The sequence below is a fragment of the Merops nubicus genome, unplaced genomic scaffold, assembly GCF_000691845.1.
Source record: "Merops nubicus isolate BGI_N331 unplaced genomic scaffold, ASM69184v1 scaffold1603, whole genome shotgun sequence".
NCBI lineage: Eukaryota > Metazoa > Chordata > Aves > Coraciiformes > Meropidae > Merops > Merops nubicus.
This window is the reverse complement of record NW_008596709.1, coordinates 25318-46767: the sequence shown is the minus strand read 5'-3', so window position 1 is coordinate 46767 and position 21450 is coordinate 25318. Positions and strand designations below refer to the sequence as shown.

Here is a 21450-nt window from a genome sequence, read left to right as displayed (position 1 = left end):
CAGAAGCTCAGAAGGGGCAGCAGCACTTGTAAGACCAAAAAGTGATTCTGGTCCTAAATTTGTGCTTTAGAAATTAAGCAAGTTCCAAGGAGAGGATTATGAACAGTTCTATTTCAGCAAAGTAAAATCCAGATAAACTTGCTAGTTTGTATACAATCATTTTTTAGAACAAATGCCTCTGTAATTCTACAGTGTGTTGCTGCTTAATAGTAATGCAAATACTAGTCTCACTAATCACCTAAAATGAATTCTGAGGTGTATTTTTCTTAGCAAAAGACAATCTATATTTCAGCAAAAAGTACTGAAGGATGAGTTTTAGGTTCTAATTTTAGAGTAGTTCAGGATTCCTACAATAGTCTTTGAGATGTCCTAATGCATAAAACTGTCAGGCTGAACCACCACTTTTAGAGGCTAAATCACCTTTTTATACTTGTGAATTGCTTGGCTGGACTGACAGCCTGTCAGGAAGTCCCAGCTTTTCATCACCTGCGTATTGAGTAAGTTCTAGGAGAGCTTTTCACCTGGCTCTGGGGACCCTCACATAGAATCATATAGGTTGGAAGGGACCTCCAAGATCATCAAGTCCAACCATTGAGCCATTAGGGCTCTAAAGTCCTCTGCTAAAACAGATCAGAATCTGTCAGGGTTGGAAGGGACCACAAGGGTCACCCAGTTCCAACCCCTCTGCCATGAGCAGGGACACCTCCCACTAGATCAGGCTGCCCAGAGCCTCATCCAGCCTGGCCTTAAGGACCCCCAGGGATGGGGCCTCAACCACCTCCCTGGGCAACCCATGCCAGGGTCTCACCACTCTCATGGGGAAGAACTTCTTCCTCACATCCAGCCTGAATCTGCCCACTTCCAGCTTTGCCCCATTCCCTCTACTTCTGTTGTTACTCGATATGGAGACTTGGAACCCATTCCCTGCACTTGTACAAGGCAAACGAAAACCAGCCCATAAACCCGTGGAATCTTTTTTGTTTTGCTACAGAAGAACATTTCCCCTTGCCCTTCCCCAAATCTAGCATAAAATTACCACTACCCTCCATCCCTATAAACCCAGGAAATTTCAGGAGCTGTACAACAGAAAAAAACCCATCATATCCTTTTTGTAACACAGTAAATAAATCCCATACTACAACTTCAAAATATACAAAGGCTGTGCAATACCTGGCAAATTTGTGCTGACTCAGAGCTAGAACTTTTCCTCTTATTTCTGACACTATTTTACTCTTGTCTTCAGGACGACCGTGCTCCAGTACATGTTGAATAACGTAATTTCCATATTGATCCTGAAAATAAGATGACTTCAATTTTCTTTTGCGTTCATACCAAGTAATCCATAGAGCTTTTATCTCTATAAACTTTCAAATTACTATTTGCACAGATATAAGGAAAAATACAATAGTGTCAACATTAGAGAAACAAAATGATGCAAAAAAATATTGCATCAAGAATCACTTAATGGACCACAAACTTTATGTGCAAAATGTAAAAATCAGCATTTTGCTAGGGTACCTTTTAACCTCTTAAAGAAAGAGGTCCTCAAAATTAAGATCATAATTCTTTAACAGCCGTAGTATCTCCCTGAACTTCAGTTCCCCAAGTCAATTATGCTTTAACTAGAGATTTGTATATACAAGAAAGCACTTAGAAATAGAGTGAGTATGTAGCAAAAGACAACTCTGGCCTTTCTCTGCGTGGAAATTCTGACTGACCACAGAGTCCCCTCCAGTATTTTAAACTGATTCCATTTCAAAGCCATTTGTAGCACTCAAGTCTGAGACCAAAACAGGAAACCACGTTGCATAAGGTCTTTGCCTTCTTTTAGAAAAGAAGCTCTTTTTGTGTAAGACTATGCAATGTTTTTACTTTCTACAATGTATTTGTGCTTAGACATTATTAGAAGTTATGTAAAGGACACCTGAGTGAATCAAGATAAACGACAAAGGCAATCTTTCCAATAAAATATATACTACTTCTGTGCATTTACAATGTATATTCGAAGCTACAGTCAAAAGTGTAAGAGAAAGGCTTTTTAGATCTTCTTTGCCTCCCAACTTCCAAATTCATTTTCATTAAAACTATGGAAGGAAAGAAAAACAAAAAATCAATATCTACAAAACTGAAAAGAGGCAAATGCATTTCAACTATTTCTTAAACTAAGAAATAGGAATAAATTATGACAACAACAACAAAAAAAATCTCTAAAATGCACTAAAAAATGAACATAGGCACTAACCTGCACTAGCTGTTCTGTGTGTTGATGCAGTTCTTCTAAGATGGGCAAAGTCTGCTCAGCAGTACAGTGTTCCAGGATACGCTGAATTACTCTACAGCCGTACGGATGAGTTGAAAGTACAAACACCTTCCAACAAGATTGCAAACTGAAGTTAAATCAACTGGAGTTTACAGATACAGTTACATTACCACATTCAAAATGGAACTGAACGTGCCAACTGCTTCTATTTAAAAGGTCTTGTCTGCCAGTAGCAGGATTCCATCCCCAGAAGTAGTGGGGAGAAGATGAAAATGCAGGTTTTGGTCTGTCAAGGACTCCAGTAATTACACAACTAAGAACCCAAGTTTTCATGACAATGTTTCTGGCCTGCTGAGGTGCAAAGGAAAGTGGGGAAGTAGGACCCTTAGTTAAGCACTGTCCATTCACCTTTTGAACTTTCCTTTTCACTTCGTACTCAATTTTCAAAGTTTAGGCTTTTGACATATAAACAAAGGAGTTCAATTATTGTGGCTGATTTTCACTAATCTATTTTCCAGCATATAAAACAGGATCCCTGTTACAGATTAAAGGTTTGTAAATAAGTATTCAAAACATATGGTAAAAAAATTGCTTATTTCTTTTGCTTCCTTCTCAAGAAGCCAGGTTTGTATTTCAGGAATTCATTCAGAAGATTTAAGAGTCAAATATTGATCAGAACTGAACACAGACTCTTAGACATTCGAGTAGACACAGATCCAAATGATGCAGGCAGGTGAAGAAGATACTGCACTTAGGCCAGGCAACAATACGTATTTTTAATTTGCCACTACAGATCAACTTATATTTTTACTATGGAATTACTTGGAGCTGAGGACAGAAGTCCAGTAAATAAACAGTCACATGTTAGTCAAGGGGCTCTATTGACAGTTTAGCAATTGCATCTCAGCTACCACATTCACGCTTTTTGAAGTAAAAAGACTTGACCCCAGAAACCTTGGTATGCCATTTACTACCATGTACAACAATAACTCAGGCTTTGCTGTTGTGTAAAATGTGAGAGAAGGATATTGCAGATTTTGTTAAGAAATACTTTTGGCCACCCATTAAAGTAAAATTTAGTAACACAGCCAAACTGGTAAGACTTTTTACAATTCTTAAGACTATAAAAACTACATGTTTGTCTCCGTATTAAAATCTTATTTAGCTGTAGCATATTCTCTTGCCTGCAGCACACTATCAATGTTATACTAATAGAATTTTTCTGGAAACAAAACAAACCCCCCAGTCTTAAATAAATACCTCCCCCTTTCACTTAACACTAGTCCATGTGTGAGGAATAGATTAGTATTTTTCTTCAAAGAAAGTATTTCCTTAATGATAGATGTTAACTGGGAAACACTGAAAGACAGGCTTGCAACAGAGTAAGAAAACTTAAATTTTAATGAAAAAAATATATGCTAGAGAGCAGATACTTTGCTATTACATCAAAAATGGCCATGTTAAAAGTTACAAAGGCCTGGCTTTAAGTCAAATACCTCAACTGGTATTTATAATACATCCAAACAGGTCTTTCTAGAACCTAATCTCCAACAGATTAATCTTTTTACAGCATGTTAACTGTCTCTTCAAAAGCTTTTCCGTTTTATCATCCCTTTTCAATCGTACTTAAAACAAGCTGACTGCAACGTGTCAAACACTATGCTGTATATGCAAATGATGGAAAAATCAAAGCAAGGCTCCAGAAGAGGAAATGAGCTGTTGACACTACCTGTCCTTTGAACGCGTCGATGATGAACTGGAGCGACTGGGGCTGAACACACTCGATACATTTTTGTACAACATGGTTTCCATTCTGATCTTTCACACATTTGAGAACGTGACCATCCAACTCTTTCACCATTTCATTCTGGAAAGAAAAGATTATCCTTATCTTTATAACTTTTTTTTTTCCTCAAAGGAATATTCCATTTCATCCAAACTGTCCAGTCTTCATGTTCACTGGTGGTTTACTGGTCTACCTCACCCATATTACTTAGAAAACTATTGGTCCCTAGGGCATTTCAGAATGAAAGGAACGATCAATCATTTAACAGATGGGTGCAATAAAAAAATAAATTTTAAAAAAAGTATTGCTCTAACTTACAATTACCTGCTGGTCAGGCGAGATCGACTCAAGTGCTTTCTGAATAACACGACAGCCATACATCTGTAGGGCTAAGGGCAGAACGTGACCCCGAATGCGTGTTGCTAGGGCTAACTTCTGATCCAGGCTTCCAAACTAAAGGAAAACAAATATGCTGTTAACAAATGAAGACATATTGCAGCATGCTGCAGTTTACCTGACAAAGTAAGTACTTTTGTGATGTATTACAGGTTTACCAGCAGCTTTTATATTCTAAATGCAACATTTTGTAATATTCTGCATTCCTGTCACATACCTGCTATCAAATGCAGACCTTGAAGGGCAACAGAAGAGACTGAGGTAGTTTATACTCCGTAGGAATTGGTAAGTGCAAGAATGCACTTACTTTGACAAATTATACCAAGCAAATGAATTACAGATTACTGTAATGTATTAATTAAAATCAGATTTTCTCTGCTCTCTCGGATTTGCACAGGTCAGCATCTCTTACATCTTGTATACAGGAAACAAGCCATGCAGGAAGGGGCAGGGGGGAAAAGATTTCAACCCCTGAAGTAGCTTCTTGGTAACTTCATGTGGCTTGAAGGATCACTCCTACCATGACCACTCTCAGAAATCTAGAAATACTTGGGCTTTGCAAAGCCAAATCAAAATGGGTTTGTATGCTGGTTGTATTAGAGTATAATCCACCAGTGTTTTTCAGTAGTAGCTAATTTCTGCCCATATTATTCCCTCTACAGTGCTACTACAACCTTCTGTGCCACTCCACGATGAGCAGAAGTCAGTCAAGCTTCACTTCCTAGTGATAAACAGAACCCTGTTTCCAAATCCCCACACAAGCTTCTGAGATGGCACAGCACAAGACGCCACACAGAAGCAATCATGTGGACAAAAAAACTGGGTGGCACCAGCAACACTGATGCAGCAGTGCTGAGAACAGTCAAACCCCCACACCCATAATCACAGAAGGCTCTGAGGAAAGCTCAAATAACTCCACCTTCCTACATTAAAATTGAACTAAATCCCTTACTACATCTAGGGCTTAGTGCACTTTTTTTCTCAAGAACTCTTCTCCAGAGTTAAGATGAAAACACTCAATTGACAAGGATTTTGTAACCATCCAACATAACATTATGGAAAAACAAACTGATGACCCTTGAGCACGATCAAGATCTTACATACGTCAGCCACACTCTTCAGAAAGTATTTTAATTTGGAAAAAAGATCAAGTAAAAAAAGTGAACACATTGTTCCACAGATTACTAATTAAAAACTACAGTCCTGTTTACAACAACCATTGTATTTCTTACTGGACGTTTTTCAGCTTCACCTTCTATTCACCTCGATACTTTGATAAGGTCTTTGATTTAAAGTACAATGTTAGATACCTTTCCTATGGGTAACTTCTTTCAGGACTCAAGTATTGACTTTTCTTCTCTCTGTAAGTCGAATCTTGGTGTTTTGTTTGTTTTTTAACTCCATAGTTTTTAACAAAACCCAAAATTATTTCAAATACTAGTTTTGGTAATATTGGATGTATCTTACAACATCCTTTCCTCAAAATTCTTCCGCCTCAATTCATTTTATGTGAGTTTCTCCATATAAAACACTGGATGAAGTTCACACAGCTGTTTATTTGGGTGCAAAAGCATTTTCCAGACCCACTCTTTATCAAGATGCAGTAACAAATAAGGAGTATCCCTCAACTCTTTAAGGTCCCCATCATCTGCTGAAAGGCTCTGTCAATTATGCTAGAAGGCTTGCAGAGGCTGAGCGTGCAGCCTGTACAACCACCAACCTTCACCACTGTATGCATTACCAGTGTAAAGAGAAACTGCCTGTCGTGGAGAAAAACAAGGGATACAGGATAGAAAACGTGCACAGTATGGTAAAAGTTCAGTAGAATTCTGTTATGATGTTAAGAAAAAAAGGTTGAATTTTATCAGATTTTACAGCATTTCATTTGCAGTTCTGTTTATACATTTAGTGTTACGCTTACCTCAAAGAACTTCTGTATTACATAGTTCCCAAACACGTCAGTCATCAGTTGATAGGCTGCTTGCAGGATCTCATTGAAGACCATCTGGCGCTCAGCAGGAGTGGCTCGCTCCAGCTTCTGCTGTATAAACCTGGGGGCGAGAAGGGACGTCACGCTTCACGCCAGCAACAGGGAACCTCTGCAAGCGCTGCTTCAGACACCTCAGAACTCTACAGCAAGTATTCAACACTTATAAAACTTATTAAAGTGAAAGTAGGGCCTTTGCATATAAAAGGAAACGTTTTAGTAAAATTATACCCAAAACCTTTCATTTGAAAAGGATTAAAGATGAAAAGAACAACAATAACCAGGTACCTGATGATGTATTCATGAAAAATGGTTTTACATTCCAGATGCCAGGTACTTTTTCTTAATCAACGCCTTTTTGATGCCTAAAGACTACAGTTTACAAGTCTAGTTATGAGGCTGTTTCTATACTGAGAACTTCTACAAGCAGCTACATTTACACTACTTTTATAATGAAATTTCCTAAAGAAGAGAAAGGTCAGTGTAAGAGCACGTGCTCCAGTTATTGGTGTGCTTTTCATTACGACGACTAGCAGCTCGTTCACATGTTTGATGTTAATATAACAGTATCAAACCAGTAAAATGTTATTCAGCTATTAACTTGACGATAATCATTACCTAGAACCATGCTGGTCTTGGGAAAATTCAACAATATGTCCAACAAGGTCTCTTAGTTGAAGATTAGGGAAACGATTGTTTCTGAAATCTTCCAGCAAGCGACTGCGTCCGGAGGGCATAATGTCAGACCTGCTGTAGCGGAGGCGGGAGGGAGGGAAGAGCTGGCTGCTGGAGCTAAAGAGGCTGGAGGTACTCGCTGCACTGCGGTACTTGGCTTCCGCGCCGGGCGCTGCAGAAATATAGCGACCACTACCATTTGTCAGTCCTCCTACAAGGAAGCAGCTCTGTCAGTACAGGTCGTAAGGAAAAGAAGCAACAGCAAAACACTAAGTGTGCTAGAACTACAGATACGCCCTGGAGCCAAAGAAAACAACAGTGTTGTCGTGCTATTTACCTCAATAGCTGGAGGAGTTGGACAGCTTTATCTTCCAATAAATAAAACCATTCTCCTCCTCACTTTTATTTTACGTGAAGGGCACCAGGAAAAGAAATGTCATTAGAAGAATATAACAAAGCAGGTAAAGTGAGCACCCACTCAGACTTACAGAAACTTTAGAATCAGGTGGGCCTTAGCTTAGTGAGCGGATTTCCACTTCACAAGTAATACTGACTTATACCCGTGTTAGTAGTCTCAAAGTTAGCCAATTGTTTCAAAATAGACCATGAAATCTGAACTACCCTTCAGTCCCTACTGAGGTACCTTTCCAATTTCTAGTGGGAGAGGAACTTTTTGGGGAGGCACACATGGTGTCTCTTTTCCTGTGGCATTTTGTGACTTCAGCATCCCAGGCTTTCATTTGGTACCTCTTGTAAATGCTAAATGTCACATTTCCAACCAGGTAACTAAGAATGCTCTACTTAACTCTAAAACAACCAAAAAAATATCAAACAAATTCCTTTTAGAAACATAAAGGCCTTTGCTTGCTGCAGAAATTCACTATTCTCACTACACTGTCTTTCCTTACTTTTGAAGAACCAAATTGCCTTCCTACATTTACTCCTTTTTGCTAGTGATTCCACCTACAGCTGTCATTTTGTGTCCCCTTGAACTCCCTTCTTCCCTCCACTGTACAACAGGCAGCAATTATCACAACAAGTATGCAAACAACACATCTTCCATAGCTGCAGTGTGATTTTAAAAGGGATACTTACTATTGCTATACTATAAACAGGAATAACCAAAAAAAAAAAACACACCTACAAGCCTCAGCTCCACTACTTAAAAAAAAACCCAAAACACCAAACCAAACAAAAACAAAGAAATCAAACAACCTAAAATTATCAAGTATGAATGGAACAGGGAAGCTTTTTGTTTCCCTCTCTAGAAAATGACACAGTAACCAAAAGGCCTTTCAAAGTCAACAGAAGAAATAGCTACATTTGAATTTAAACCACAATGCAGTATGTGCTGTTTGAATGGTGCTCTATTACAAAATTAATTAAAAAAAAAAAAAAAAAAGAAATCAGCTGACAGTGCCCCAGCCAAGCCTTCTTCTGTTTCCAAGTATTTATAAGGCCAGGCAACAACAGTGTTACAGTGGGCTGGTAATGTATTAATGGTATCTCTTTTGAAAGGTCAAATTGCAATACCAGAATCTGAGATGTTAGTGTTCCGCAAGACATACCAAGCATCACTTTTAATGTACTATATAAAACTATGCCCTAAAATAGAAATAATTAGTATCTATTTTATATAATTAAGTTTTCAAAATTCAGTGGTAAAAATCAGTAGAAGGGATGAGTAAATATATGCGCCAAAATACCTTTTAAGAACTACTAGGTTTTCTTTTAAATTAAAGCCTCCTTATTCTTTACAGCCAGAAAAAATCAAGTTTTTGTAACTATCATTCTTAATTTCCATTGACAATCACTATAACCAGAAAAGAGCCTGACAGTGATGATACTAACAGACAAAGAGAAAAAAGAACGCCAACATTCTGCAGGTGAAGCAGTATGCAGAGTGATGCTTTATAGTAATTTCTCTTCTAGAAATGACCTTCTGAAGAACAAGAAGTTATGGACCTGAAATTACTGTATTTCTCATCTGGATTATTTACATGCAGAAATGACATCCCAGCTTCCCTGTAAATGCTGTGCAGCAGCAGGATTTAATGCCACGAGAGGGCAGCAAAGCCCGTTCAGAAGGAAGCTTTATAGGCTATGTTCTTTTTGTAGCGTCTCTATTGCTCAATTCTGTGCCAGAAAGTAATAGCATAGTTTTGATTACATGCTCAAACTCTGCATGACTAGTTAGCACACACTATCATGGAACTGCACATGTCAATCAGGAATTGTTTCAGGTTTTTTGGTTTTGTTTTTTTTTTGGTAACTGAGCCTTCCTGCAAGTATCACTTAGAGGTGACAATTTATCCAGCAATTAGAAATTAAGAAACTCAGTAGCTTTTAATAAACATCCAATATATGTGTAGTAGAACTGCACGTCTACAATACATTTCAGACTCAGGATAATCAAGCCTTTCTTCACTCTAATTTGGGAACCTTCCATTTTAAGATGACTATACTACAACTGGGAGACTCCTGTGTAGCCTGTGAAACTGCTTCAGACAATCACGTTAGGCAGGATCATACTGTAGGAAGGCTGCAAACACACCCACTCTGCCTAGGAGAACCTGTCACACTTCAAAAGTGCACAGAAAGCTGAACCTTGTAGTGCCTTGGACGCTATCATAAAAAAAAAACCAGTAGTTAAATAGGTCATTAGCTTTTCTTCTCATTAACCTTTTATTATAGCAGCGGTGTTATAGCTCAGTGGCAACTTTGTAGGTGTGGAAAACCAGTAAAAACCCCAAAATAAAAGTATCTTGTCATAGATACTTACTATATGCAGATATACTCTTGTACACAGTGCACTATTTTCTCAAATATTGTACTTATTGCTTTCTCAGTCCAAGACTACCAGTGTATCAGAAAACTGAATTCTAGTAACCCAAATCTTCCCAGTTAACCTAGCGCGTCCCCGTGCTCTTTATGAACTCAGGACACTTCCTATACAGATCCTGATTCCAAACTAGAAATGTAACAGCCTGGGTCTTACAGATTATTTGGGGAACACACTCTACTGAATAAAGCACCTGCTCTAAACTGAAGGTTCAGTGCAAACACTGATGTTTTAGAAGACTGTTCTAAGGTGTCAGTACAGCCATGCAACCACAAACCACTGGGGAATAATGTGTGCAGCTCATTCTTCACATAAACACTTAGCTGTCACTTCTCATCTCCTAAAACAAAGATCTCTGGTGCAATGAATAATATTAAGTTATTTTACAGTTTAATTGAACCTAAATCCCTCTGGATGCTCTAGTCCATAGGGAAGAACAGGCACAGAGATATAAAGGGGATACAGACCATCTAAATCAGAGCCTTGCTAAGCCTCAAGGGCACAAAGCATGTTAAATTACTATCTCCTTAACACTGATAGCATATTTAATATAAAGGAGATGATGAAAAAATATTAATAACTAGATCTAGTCACATTTTGGTAGCATCAGTCTGTTAGTACGTATTATCAAATAACTTCTTCAGTCCTTTCTAACAAAGACATAAACCAGACTTACTGCACAATGACTTGTTTCAATCAGCCAGCAATATTATTTTCTAGTAAAACAGGTACAAGTCCATAAACACTTTAAACCATTTCTACAATGGATTTGTTCATCTCATCCTCAGCTAAAAATTCCATCTTCGTATGGAAAAGAGAATGAGCACGCATCTGCCCACGTACACGTGCATCTCCTGCGGCCTGGGCCTGCCCTGGCCAGGCCCCACAGAGCAGGCAGAGGGCAGAGCACCGCCCAGCTCCCCGCGCCGTGCTGCCAAGGGGCCTTCGCGCTTTCCCAGAGCGACCGCCGCTGAAGACAAAACATCAGACTCTGCTACTAACAAGCCTGCCTTGCAACACACAGAAAATAATTACCTCCAAAAGCCCAGATTTTAAAAATCCTACTCTACAGCAAATCCTTAAAATGCTGCAGCGTACCGTGAGAGCAAGCACCTCCAATCTAAAAGGATTTTTAATGACATCAGTAAAGTACTTCCCCTTGCAGTTTGTTGTCCCTGGGAGTGAAAGGGTAGTTCAAATTCATGACCTCACTGCTCCAACTGATTACAGTAAAGAAGCAGTTACAGACAACTGACAAATGCCTTCAAAACCAGGAAAATGATGCTAGAACAAAGTAATTAGCACATTCTTATTTTAGGATGTTGGATAAGAGTTGGTGAGAAGAGATAAAACCAGTAAAATATGACAAATTTCTTGTAAAAGGGAAATTGTTTTTTTAAGCTACAAATTGCAGCAGTGTCTGACAAAGGGGTTATAAAACCATGCACCCTTGCCCAGTATTGTGCTCTAGTGTTCTGGTGGCTGAACAGGAGCAATTGAGTTTGATGCCCATTTTAAAACAGGAGTTAAACTTGACTGAACCTGTTGATATAAGCAGGCAGGACAACAAGTTTTGAAGGTGGAGTGAGAGCTGCATTTGACAGGCATTATCAGAATACCAATGGAAACTGCATGTGGACATGAACTCACAATGTTGTTCTACTCTGAAAAGTGACTGTGTGATCATCATACCCTTCTTAAAATATATTCTCTGTGTGATTTCAGGTGTAACTTCTCATGTGTGAGAAAGCTTTGCCTTTTTATTTTCTGTATATGAGAACAAAAATGCTTCCAATAGTGGTTGATAAACACACCAGAATAAATTTAACAGGACAATTAACTGCAGAAATAGCATCCAACTTTTTGCAGTGGTGCACTTCGGATGTAACTGCACACAGATATGATGCAGGGTAAAGTGCAGGAAATGCCCAAACCAGAAAATTATTGGATTTTTGTGAAAGCAAAAGTCCAAAAGATCTCAATTTCTAAATTTCAGATTGATTTGGTCAGGTAGTAAAAAGTTGACCTGTAATCAAGGTGCGCTCCGTTTGGAAGATGAAGAGGTAAATACATCTGGAAGCCAACGTGGTTGTGTCAATTTTCAGAGTACAACTGCACATTCTGGCCTTTACACACTGATCTAGCACACGATTTTATAAAACTATTATGCTCAGTTCACACTGCCAAACAGTCCAAAATAGACTAAAATCAGTATTTAGCAATTTCTGCTGATAGAGGTAATCCTCTATACTGATTGCAGCTTATTTTCTCAGACCTGAAAAAATTCTTTTAACATTTATCAAATGGGAAACAACACAAAACTTTAAATGGTTTGAATTTTAGATAATGCCTTCCAAAATTTTGTTTAAGTATAGTTTTCAGTAAGATGAAAACTATTGTGAGAGTACTTTGAAAAGAAAGAAAGGAAAAGATTTCCATGATAACCCCATTGTCAGATGTTCAGAACTTTCTCAAAAGCCTCCATTTGGGCTGAAACTTTCCATGCTTGGTCTCAGCCCAAAGGTGTACTTTGTAGACCTGAAAAAGGAAAAAAGGTAAGTAAAAAAAATAAAACGTGCTGAAACATCCCCTTGCCCAGTTTTACTTTGGGTATTCAGCACTTAACCGTGAAGGAGATACTGAACTGTAAATGTAATATATTTAAATTACTTTTAACCTTGTTAACAAATCACTCATGCATTCCTCACCTGCTGAAGTGCATTTTGGTAGGCACTTCGAAATTTTTTCCTGTTTTATTTGCACTACAGAAGTACAGGGGATTAGGTTGCCTATTACATACACAAAACTGTGTACTGAACAGTTACTGGAGCAACAGGCAACTCAATCTTGAAACTACATCCAGTTTCTTTGTATGATTTTAGCATACAGATTAAATAACCACAAATATTTGCAGAAAAAAAAGGGAACGTTTATCAAGCAACCTCAAGTAAACATACTGTAAGTTCTGGTGGGGTTTCCTCTGACTTTTTATTCTTTTTTGAATTTTATTATTTTTTTTTTTTAAAGGTTGAGCTCCCATGTCATCTAACTCAAAAATTTTCTGAAATATTACTATCATCATTTCTTGAAAATCACATCTGATAAGAGAGCCACCACCGACAAACTCTTTGCTACTTCTTCCACAAATTAATTTTCTTTTTTCTACCAGCCCAATGATAAAGTGTTTTCTTCCTGGCAAAGAATTTGGGCCACGAGGTAGTAGGCTCACCAATTCAAAAATCCCCTTTCCATACGTTTTACACCGAGAGCCTTGCTCACCCTTCTGCTTCATGGTAAGGGGCAGCAGTGAAAGTCACTTCACTGCTAAACACATTATCATCTTCAATTGTCCTTAAAGTGGTAACACACTGAAGTAGGAACAAAAATAATGCACCTTTGCTTGTCATACTTAGAAACATAATACAAAAAGGACCAGTAAATCTTACTGGGCTCTCTACTGGGCTTCTGCAAGGGAAATGAATCAGTTGTTGGCCTGATCCTGCAAAAAGCTGAGTGCCCTCCACTGTCAAATCAACGAGCACTGCAGCATGCTCTTCACTTTTCAGGAATGGCCCCCTCTTCATTACAAAACTGTTTAACAGCAAAGGTAACGTGACATCTCTTATGCAACATATATTTTTACACATAGAAATACATACACACATACAAACAAAAAGTGGTTTGTTTTTGGTTTTTTGTTTTTGTTTTTTTTACCTAAATGCAAACTGGATGAGGATCCATGTGATGAAAGTGATGGCGGTGGCGTAAGTGAATGTCCTGGCGTTTGGCTTGGCAGAGGCATGCCTATTGGACTTGGAGAGGAGGAAAATCCCAGACTATTGTAAAATGGCTGCCCTATGGGTGCTAGGCTGCTACTAGATCTTTTGTACAAGTCAGAGCTAGTAGATAGAGAATCTCTCCTTGTGGCACTACTACTTGCAGAACTGCCAACTGAAGAAGAAATAAAAAGACCCTAATTACACAGTGTCAACTGAATAAAACCTATCCCCAACTACAGCTGGGCAATAACAGATGCGACCACAATAATTACAGCAATCGTTAGACAAAGACAATCACTGTGATAACACACATGCTTAAGTAAATCTAAGTGGGTATAAACATACCACTGATAATAAATTCACCAGTGCCCGTGTCTTTCAACATTTCATTCTAGACTTCCCACAGAAATATTGCAGTACTCTGATTTAACCACCTGGCTTCAGGCTTTGGGGCAAATATGGAATTTATGAGATCAGGTTACACTGACACTTTATAGTATAGATTATTCTGAAAGTATTTCCACTAAACTCTTTGATCGTTTTTTTCCACCTTAAATTATCTGTCAGACAGTAATACTTGATTTCAGGAAAATGGCTAGAGATGGCTGTTGTTGCTTAAGGGTTCAGAAAATAATCTATGTTGCTGTTCAGCTGTTTCTGAACTTCCTCTTGTTTGTGAACCCCTCACCTGTAGGAAAAAAAATTGCTACTTAAAATTCCCTATGAGAATTATGGTTCTCAAAGAAGATTTTTGAAAAGATATTGTAAAGAGGGAATAAGCTAAGAAGATGAGAAGCAGAGAAGAGAGAGGAAAATTAAAGTGAGAAACTAAAAAAGTAATTTTACTGCTAGCAGTATTTCTGAAAGTCAAATTAGACTAGAAGCTTTGGATAGCAGTGTATTAGTGAAGGACTGGTTATCCTGCACAGCATCAATCAGCAGGGCGATGAACAGTCTAGGATAAATTAGGAGAACAAAAAGGTTTTAGAAATGTTAAATTCTAGTATCTTTGCATACTAGTGAAATATGAAACTAGATTGCCTATTTTAAACGCTGCAACATGCTTAGGAACAAAACCAAGATTGTGGATATTTTGATAATGATGCTTTTTAAGATAAATTTGGAAAATTGATTTCTACTTCAGCTTAAAAAGGAAAAGATCAGAATTTATACTTCCATAATCTTTACCCTTGTCAGGTTCCTTCCTAGTAAAGCTGGCAGCATGGCCCAATATAAAGGTTCCCTGATACTTCCACTTTAAGATGCTCATTTGTTTTCTCATGACATCAGCAACTTGGCTAATACTTTTCATGGCAGGTACCTGCTTGGATCACATTTTTCAAAGATATTCTTCCCAAACAACACTGACATTTCAGAAAAACAGGCAAGGAAAGAGGCTTTCTCCTGAACAAAATAATCCATCTACCTATTATTTGAGAAAGTGAATGCGTTTATGAACCGAGGCCAATATGTTAGCAACAGGTGACCTTTATTTTCATGCTCTTTTTGATTGAGCTAAAAATCTTATCAAAATCACAGTACAAGTTCAGCACAGATCTGCTACAGATTCATAGCTGAAAACAAACTCCTGTCCATACATCTGAGATGGCATGAAGGTTTTCCCTGCAACTGAACTTCTAGGCTTCTGTGTGCCATGCCATAAATGGACCCAAACTTCTGTCCAAGATCCCACCTTGTGCTCTGAAGGCCCATCAGGCAGTGTGGAAAAGAAGTTTTCTACTTGAAATGCAGAGGAGACAAAAGCCAAACAGAAGAAACAGACAAGGGAAAAAGGAGGGGGGTGGGGGAGCAGAAGACCTCAAAAAAAAAAAAAAAAAAAAAAAAAAGACAGCCCAACAAAACCCACAAACAACCAGGAGGAAAAAGGTCAGACAAAGGAGCCAACAAGGAAACTGCAAGAACAACTGGCAAGCATCTTCAAAACCAGTGGAACTCAGGATGAAAAGAAAGCAGATCTGAAGAAAAATTAGGCTGCAGAAGGTATATGCAACTGTGAGGCAAAAAGACTGGAATAGTAAGCTGATGATGGGAACATCACAGAGTACAAGCAGAAACAAACATATTTGGGAGGAGGAGGGGAAGAGGGAGATAAATGTTGCCTGGAAACTGGGAAGGAAGACATAGTAAAGGAGAAGCCAGAAAGAAAGGATACTGGACTAACTAGGCAAGGAGATTGAGAATAAGAAATCAGAAAAACAAATTAAGTCAACAGTTGAAAGAAACCTCAAGATTTGAGACTAGGTCTACAGGTTCTGGCTCGGCTAGTGCACCATGTGCATGTCAATACAATGCTACATGAGAGATTATTATTTTTTTTTCCAACTATGAAAAAAGCTAGGTAAACTTTAACTTTCATTCAGGGCTTCCTACTCAGTTAAATTACTGCAGCTTAACAAGTCACCATGAACCAGCTGAGCTGCATTTTCAGACACACACAAGCAAAGCTCACAAAACACAGAAGTTAATTTGAATTAGCTTACCCCTCTTCATCACTGTCTAAACTCGTGCAATTACTTTACCCTTGTTACAAGCCAGAACCAGGCCCCTGGAAAGCTGCTGTGGTCGATCTAATTCTTAGCTACCTGTTAAGCTGCAGTAACTTAGGTACCTAAACCTCTAAAACTGAGTGTGAGTAACTTTCCTAATAAAAGGGACTGTAAAGTACATACAGCTGCTTATATTGCATGTGTGCCTCTTCTGTTTTTACTTTGTTATTCAGTATTCAGCTAGACGTGCTCACCTTTGCATTTTTTGCAGAGCTTTGTTTTTTTCCCCTTCAACAACTGAAAACATAAAGGGCCAGACCTGTATTGCCATCTGTCAGTCATCATGGCTATATTTAAAGTGAAACTCTGAAACTTTACAACGCACTGAGGGGAGTTACAAAGAAGCTGAAACTTTGGCAGATAAAAAAGCTTTTGGGTTTAATTTGCCTCAACATGCATTAACACCATTTGTGTAAATACTCATCTGTGTCATTCAATTCATATAGACATACAGCTCAGGAACTCCTTAAAAAAATAATCAGGAAGCATTTTTTAAGTGGCTATTATGGCAAGTACAATTTATACTTGGCAGAAGGGCACTTTCAATATACTTTTATTCCAATAAGCACCTTTCATCAGCACTTCTCAAACTGCAAAAGCAAAGGCTTCCTGTTTCCCCAGGGAAAACACCATGCTAATGTAATCTTCTAGATCTCAGCATATGCTGTCTATGCTGAAGGCCTTCAAAGGGGCTTCCAGAGCCTAAAGAGCTCTGGGCCTTTGATACAAGAAAAAGGCTTAATATCTGATGCCAGACAGAACTATGCTGATTCTTCTGAAGTAGACACACAACTAAAATTTGTATTGTATGGAGGTCCTTGTGATAATGCTGGATGAAGACTTCTGTGACTTAACACTACACTGTCTAGAGACTTAAAATGGGTGCACTGCATTAAACATGAAGATATACTGGTCATCACTAGCTGTCAATAAAATGAAACTGCACCTACAGCAAAACAAAGCTACTAATAATTCACTGAAATCCTACAAGTAACTCAGGACAAACTATATTCCAAAATATAGCACCTGCATAGCACAATTACTTTATAAGTAAGATTACCCTCCTGTGATATTATGGAAAATTAAGAAACCCTGCATGACTGAGTAGCCTCTATGTTTTTAATTTATTTAGTTGTTAAAGATATTTAGTCACTTACTACACTCTTTAAAAAAATCAGCTATTTTTGAAAGATCAGTCTAAAACTTTCTAGCATTACTTTTAAGTAATTTTTCAGATTAATTTATGAAAAATACTGAGAAAATATGTTGTTATGCACTATATTTCATATCACTATTCTCTACCACTTAGCTACCAAGTAACAGGTATCATGTTTGAACAATGAAGAATGTGGTTTTCCTTCTGTTTTTCTGTATATTAAATCATCTTGTAATAATCTTCATGTTTTACATTTCTTTCAACATTTAATTTTTTTTTGCCATTATTTCCCTTAAAGCATTTGATTTTGAAAAGAACAGTTACAGTACATAAATTTCCCCCACTTTCTAGCCATCTGCAAGACACATAAGATTATAAACATGCCCCACTGATTTAATTAAGATAATAATAATAATAATGGTAATCGATTCAGTGCTGTAACTTGGGGATGAATAGCTAAAGGAAATATCCTTTAGAAAAGAGATTTTGCTGGCTTTACTAATGCTGAATCTGAAATACAAGAAAACCTACCTTGCATGTTTAAAAACTGCGAGTAAGGAATTTCTGCTATAGAGCAGAAACGTGATGGCAATGTTGGCTTTGTGGTTTGTTGGGTTTTATTTTTTCTTTTTTTTCCCCCAATACAGTTTGATAATATTTAGGAGCATCTGTTGACAGTAATTTAAGGCCCCAAACTTACACAGAACTATTTAGGCCTAACTGTATCTAGGATTAAACCTACTAGAGTTAACAAGGACTGTCCTTCGGTATTAAGTCTTGCCATTTTATAAATCCTATATAAAAATGGTATGGAAATAAACACTTCAATATTAGATCAAATTTGGAAAGTCACATGCTACTTAATTATTTTTTTTTTAAATTAGGAATTTTCCTGACATAAAAATTAACAAAAGAATGCAAATATTAAACATCAACAATTGTTATTTTAAACATAGAATACTTCCTTGAAAGAAAAAAAATAGCTTACTGAAAAGTAAAACAAACTTCTGGGGCAGAGTACAGTGCTCAATATGTAAAAGTATTCTGGAGATACCTATGACTACAGAACATTCTTCAGAAATGCATCTTGTACACAGAGCCCAACCAAGTGAATTTAAAACACCCCTTTTTCTTCCCCTATAATTTGTTTTAAACTTGAATAACCTAGTTTTGCATTCTTTTAAGAAATGTGTGCATCTAAAATATGTCTGGACACAAGTACATTTTTTTGGCTTAACACAAAAGTCTCACAATTTCCTCACTACATCAACAACCTACCTGATGAGCCAAATCCACCAAGTGCAGAGCCGATAGCTGCTCCTAAAGAGCTGCTACTTCCAAAGCCAAGAGATGTGCTTCCTGGCTGGCCAGGACCATGTGAAAAAAGGGAACTGCTCTGGGAGTTATTGGTCAAAGAGTTACTGCCATAAAATGAATTGGATTGCAGGCTACTATTTGTTTGCTGTTGCTGCTGTTGTGGCTGGGCACCGAGTGGCCGGAACAGACCGTTTGTGGCTCCCGGGAGATTGTTTGCTGTTCCTCCAGCTGAAGCTGCTGCAGCTGTAAAACACACGTTTGCAATCAGAATTACTCTCCCAAACATTTCTGACTGAAAATGGACTATTCAGATCTAAATTGTATTTTCTTGAAGCTGTTTTTAAGAAAGCAGAAATTCACATATTCAAGGACTAAAAGAGACGTTTTAGTATTACACAGTCTTAATTACCCGAGAAAAACAAAATGAAGATAGCATTATGTTGGAGGCTAATCAAGGCTGTAGAACTGTTAATGTAATTAAGAGAATTTTCTGTGTAAATGTATAAGACAACTGTTTACTAAACTGTACTTTTATATCCAAAGTTGCAAAAGGAGTTACAGCCAAGAGTCATTCAAAGACATCTTCAGCTACTAATGTCAGAAGTGAGTTCTGCACAGAGAAAGAAACTTCTGGATTATCTCAAAATCTAATTTTCTGAACAGATTAATTAATCTGGTGTATTTTGGATTTTAATTTAACAAATGCAGTAAATGCAATGGTTCAGTTCAGTAGTACTAGACCTTATCACTGAAAAAAAGAAAACTGGAGACTTTTGATATTCTCTCCTGCTGCCCATTCAATAATTTTTTTTTTCCCTTGCCACACCTTCCAGGAACAAACACTTCCATGAGAAAAGCACAGCAAGGCCCCAGAGCATTCCACAATCTTCTGCCATGCCAAAGAAATAAAATGATGGTTCCTAGAGGACATCATTTAGGGGACTGATGAGAGGCACACGTTACATGCATGGGGAGAGGAAAGAGGATAATGTTCCTGCCTGACAAGCAACAACATTTTCAGAAACACGCCTGTCTTTGTATGGGTAGAGGGCTGTAAATGTGAATTAAGAAAGGAAACCTACATGTCAGAAACAGCAGTGTCTCTCAGAGAAAGGGGAGGTGACAGCATGAAAGAGCACGTATGGGATATCCTTCACGACTGGGGAACTCCACAGATGCATGCAAAACATCAACAGGATCAAATGCTAACCAACCGGCATTATTGGTACGAACCGTACGGAAGTGGAAAAACCCCCGTGCAGGATCAAATATTTACCTGCTTGTGCTGCTGCAGAACTGATTATAACAGGAGTTGAGGCCACCAATCTGACTGGTGCTCCAAGGCCAGTTCTTGCTCCAGGGCCTACTACTAAGGCACCAGTCTGATCATAATAGGCAGTGGGAGCTAATACTTGATAGCCTACACAACACAGAATACAAGAATTAGTAGTACAGAGTCCCATACAGCCAAGATTCCTTCTCTCCTTGAAACATTCTGACGACAAACTACAAGGGTGAAATTTCTGCTGTATTGCCTTAGAACATCAACTGGACAACAAAGAAAAAACAGTGAACGTTGTAAAACAGTGTGGTAAGATCTTATTTAGGAATGTTCTACATAATTTTTAACATTAGTATACCGAGTAAATTTAGTAGTCTAAAGCTGAATTTTATTTTCAAGGTTAACAAAGTAAGCTTTAACACCACAGTGAAAAGATACAGGAACAACACAACTGGCCATGTTTGGATCATTACTGAATCAACTTCACCCAGCAATTTAAAATATTCTGCATTTCTCCCATAATCCTTTGTACATACTGTACTGAAATCTGTACAGTAAAAGGGCTGAACTGCAAGTTTGGCAACTCCATACATTACCTAGCCACATTTAAAAGTATATCCATAAAAACACATTAGGAAAAGAACCCTGTATGTGCAGAGAACACCCTGAACCAGGACGCTTTACAGGAAAAAAAAAAAATAGGCTATAATTCAAGTATAATTTCATTCAGCTGACAGTCGGAACTCATGGAGAAAAATGGAGGAGGAATTGAAAAAGAAGAAAAGCAAGTAGCAGGAAGGAAAGTAGGGTACAAGATATGAATGAAGGAAAGCAAGAGACAGAAGAGCAAACTGGAAAACTTCTATTTAGGACAAGAGCAACAGAATTAATTTTAAAGCTCTGATATTTTATAATAAAGTAGAAGAGGTGGAATAAGTGCCTAAAAAATGGAAGATGAGCTAGGATCATCTAAGAAAGAGTGCTGACAATTATCGTTGATGATAGTATCATCTCATTTTTAGCTTGACTGTTCTTAAAAAGCAATAAAACAACCCATGAGAATTTCAATATGCCTCCCATGTTGAAATACATAGCAACGCTATTATGGAAAAAAGATTGAAAAAATCACACATCTATTTTTGTACATGTAAGAATATAGATTTGGTACACTATTTTAAGTCCATTTCCCTGTATGTTCAGAGCTCAATTTAGCAGAGCTCTCTCTGAACATAAGGACCTGGGCCTCTAATTCCAGCTGTCACTAGACTTCCAAGTCCTATTTTATCCTCCTCAACTTCAGTAACATCTGTGTAATCCCTTCTGCCCAGATGCCTTGCTCCAAAACCAGAGCTGGAAATCCCACCTGCCTACTGGCCTGGTGGTTTCAGGGAAGCTGGAGACAT

The 21450-nt window shown here is 38.0% G+C and overlaps 1 protein-coding gene across 5 annotated transcripts in view; it reads right to left on the bottom strand.

Moving 5' to 3' along the window:
• Positions 1-21450, bottom strand: part of LOC103769261 (pumilio homolog 2) — a 45146-nt gene that overhangs the window by 1604 nt on the left and 22092 nt on the right. For 3 of the 5 annotated variants that reach the window (XM_008936441.1, XM_008936442.1, XM_008936445.1), the window contains exons 10-18: positions 20042-20185; positions 18727-19008; positions 13661-13897; positions 7048-7315; positions 6364-6493; positions 4371-4499; positions 3990-4127; positions 2243-2368; positions 1171-1292 (exon numbers count right to left, since the gene is read on the bottom strand). In XM_008936441.1, the coding sequence (XP_008934689.1) occupies positions 1171-1292; positions 2243-2368; positions 3990-4127; positions 4371-4499; positions 6364-6493; positions 7048-7315; positions 13661-13897; positions 18727-19008; positions 20042-20185 (1576 nt within the window). Of the gene's footprint in view, positions 1-1170; positions 1293-2242; positions 2369-3989; positions 4128-4364; positions 4500-6363; positions 6494-7047; positions 7316-13660; positions 13898-18726; positions 19009-20041; positions 20186-21450 lie in introns of all 5 variants that reach the window. The other 2 variants (XM_008936444.1, XM_008936443.1) reach the window with 2 other exon arrangements.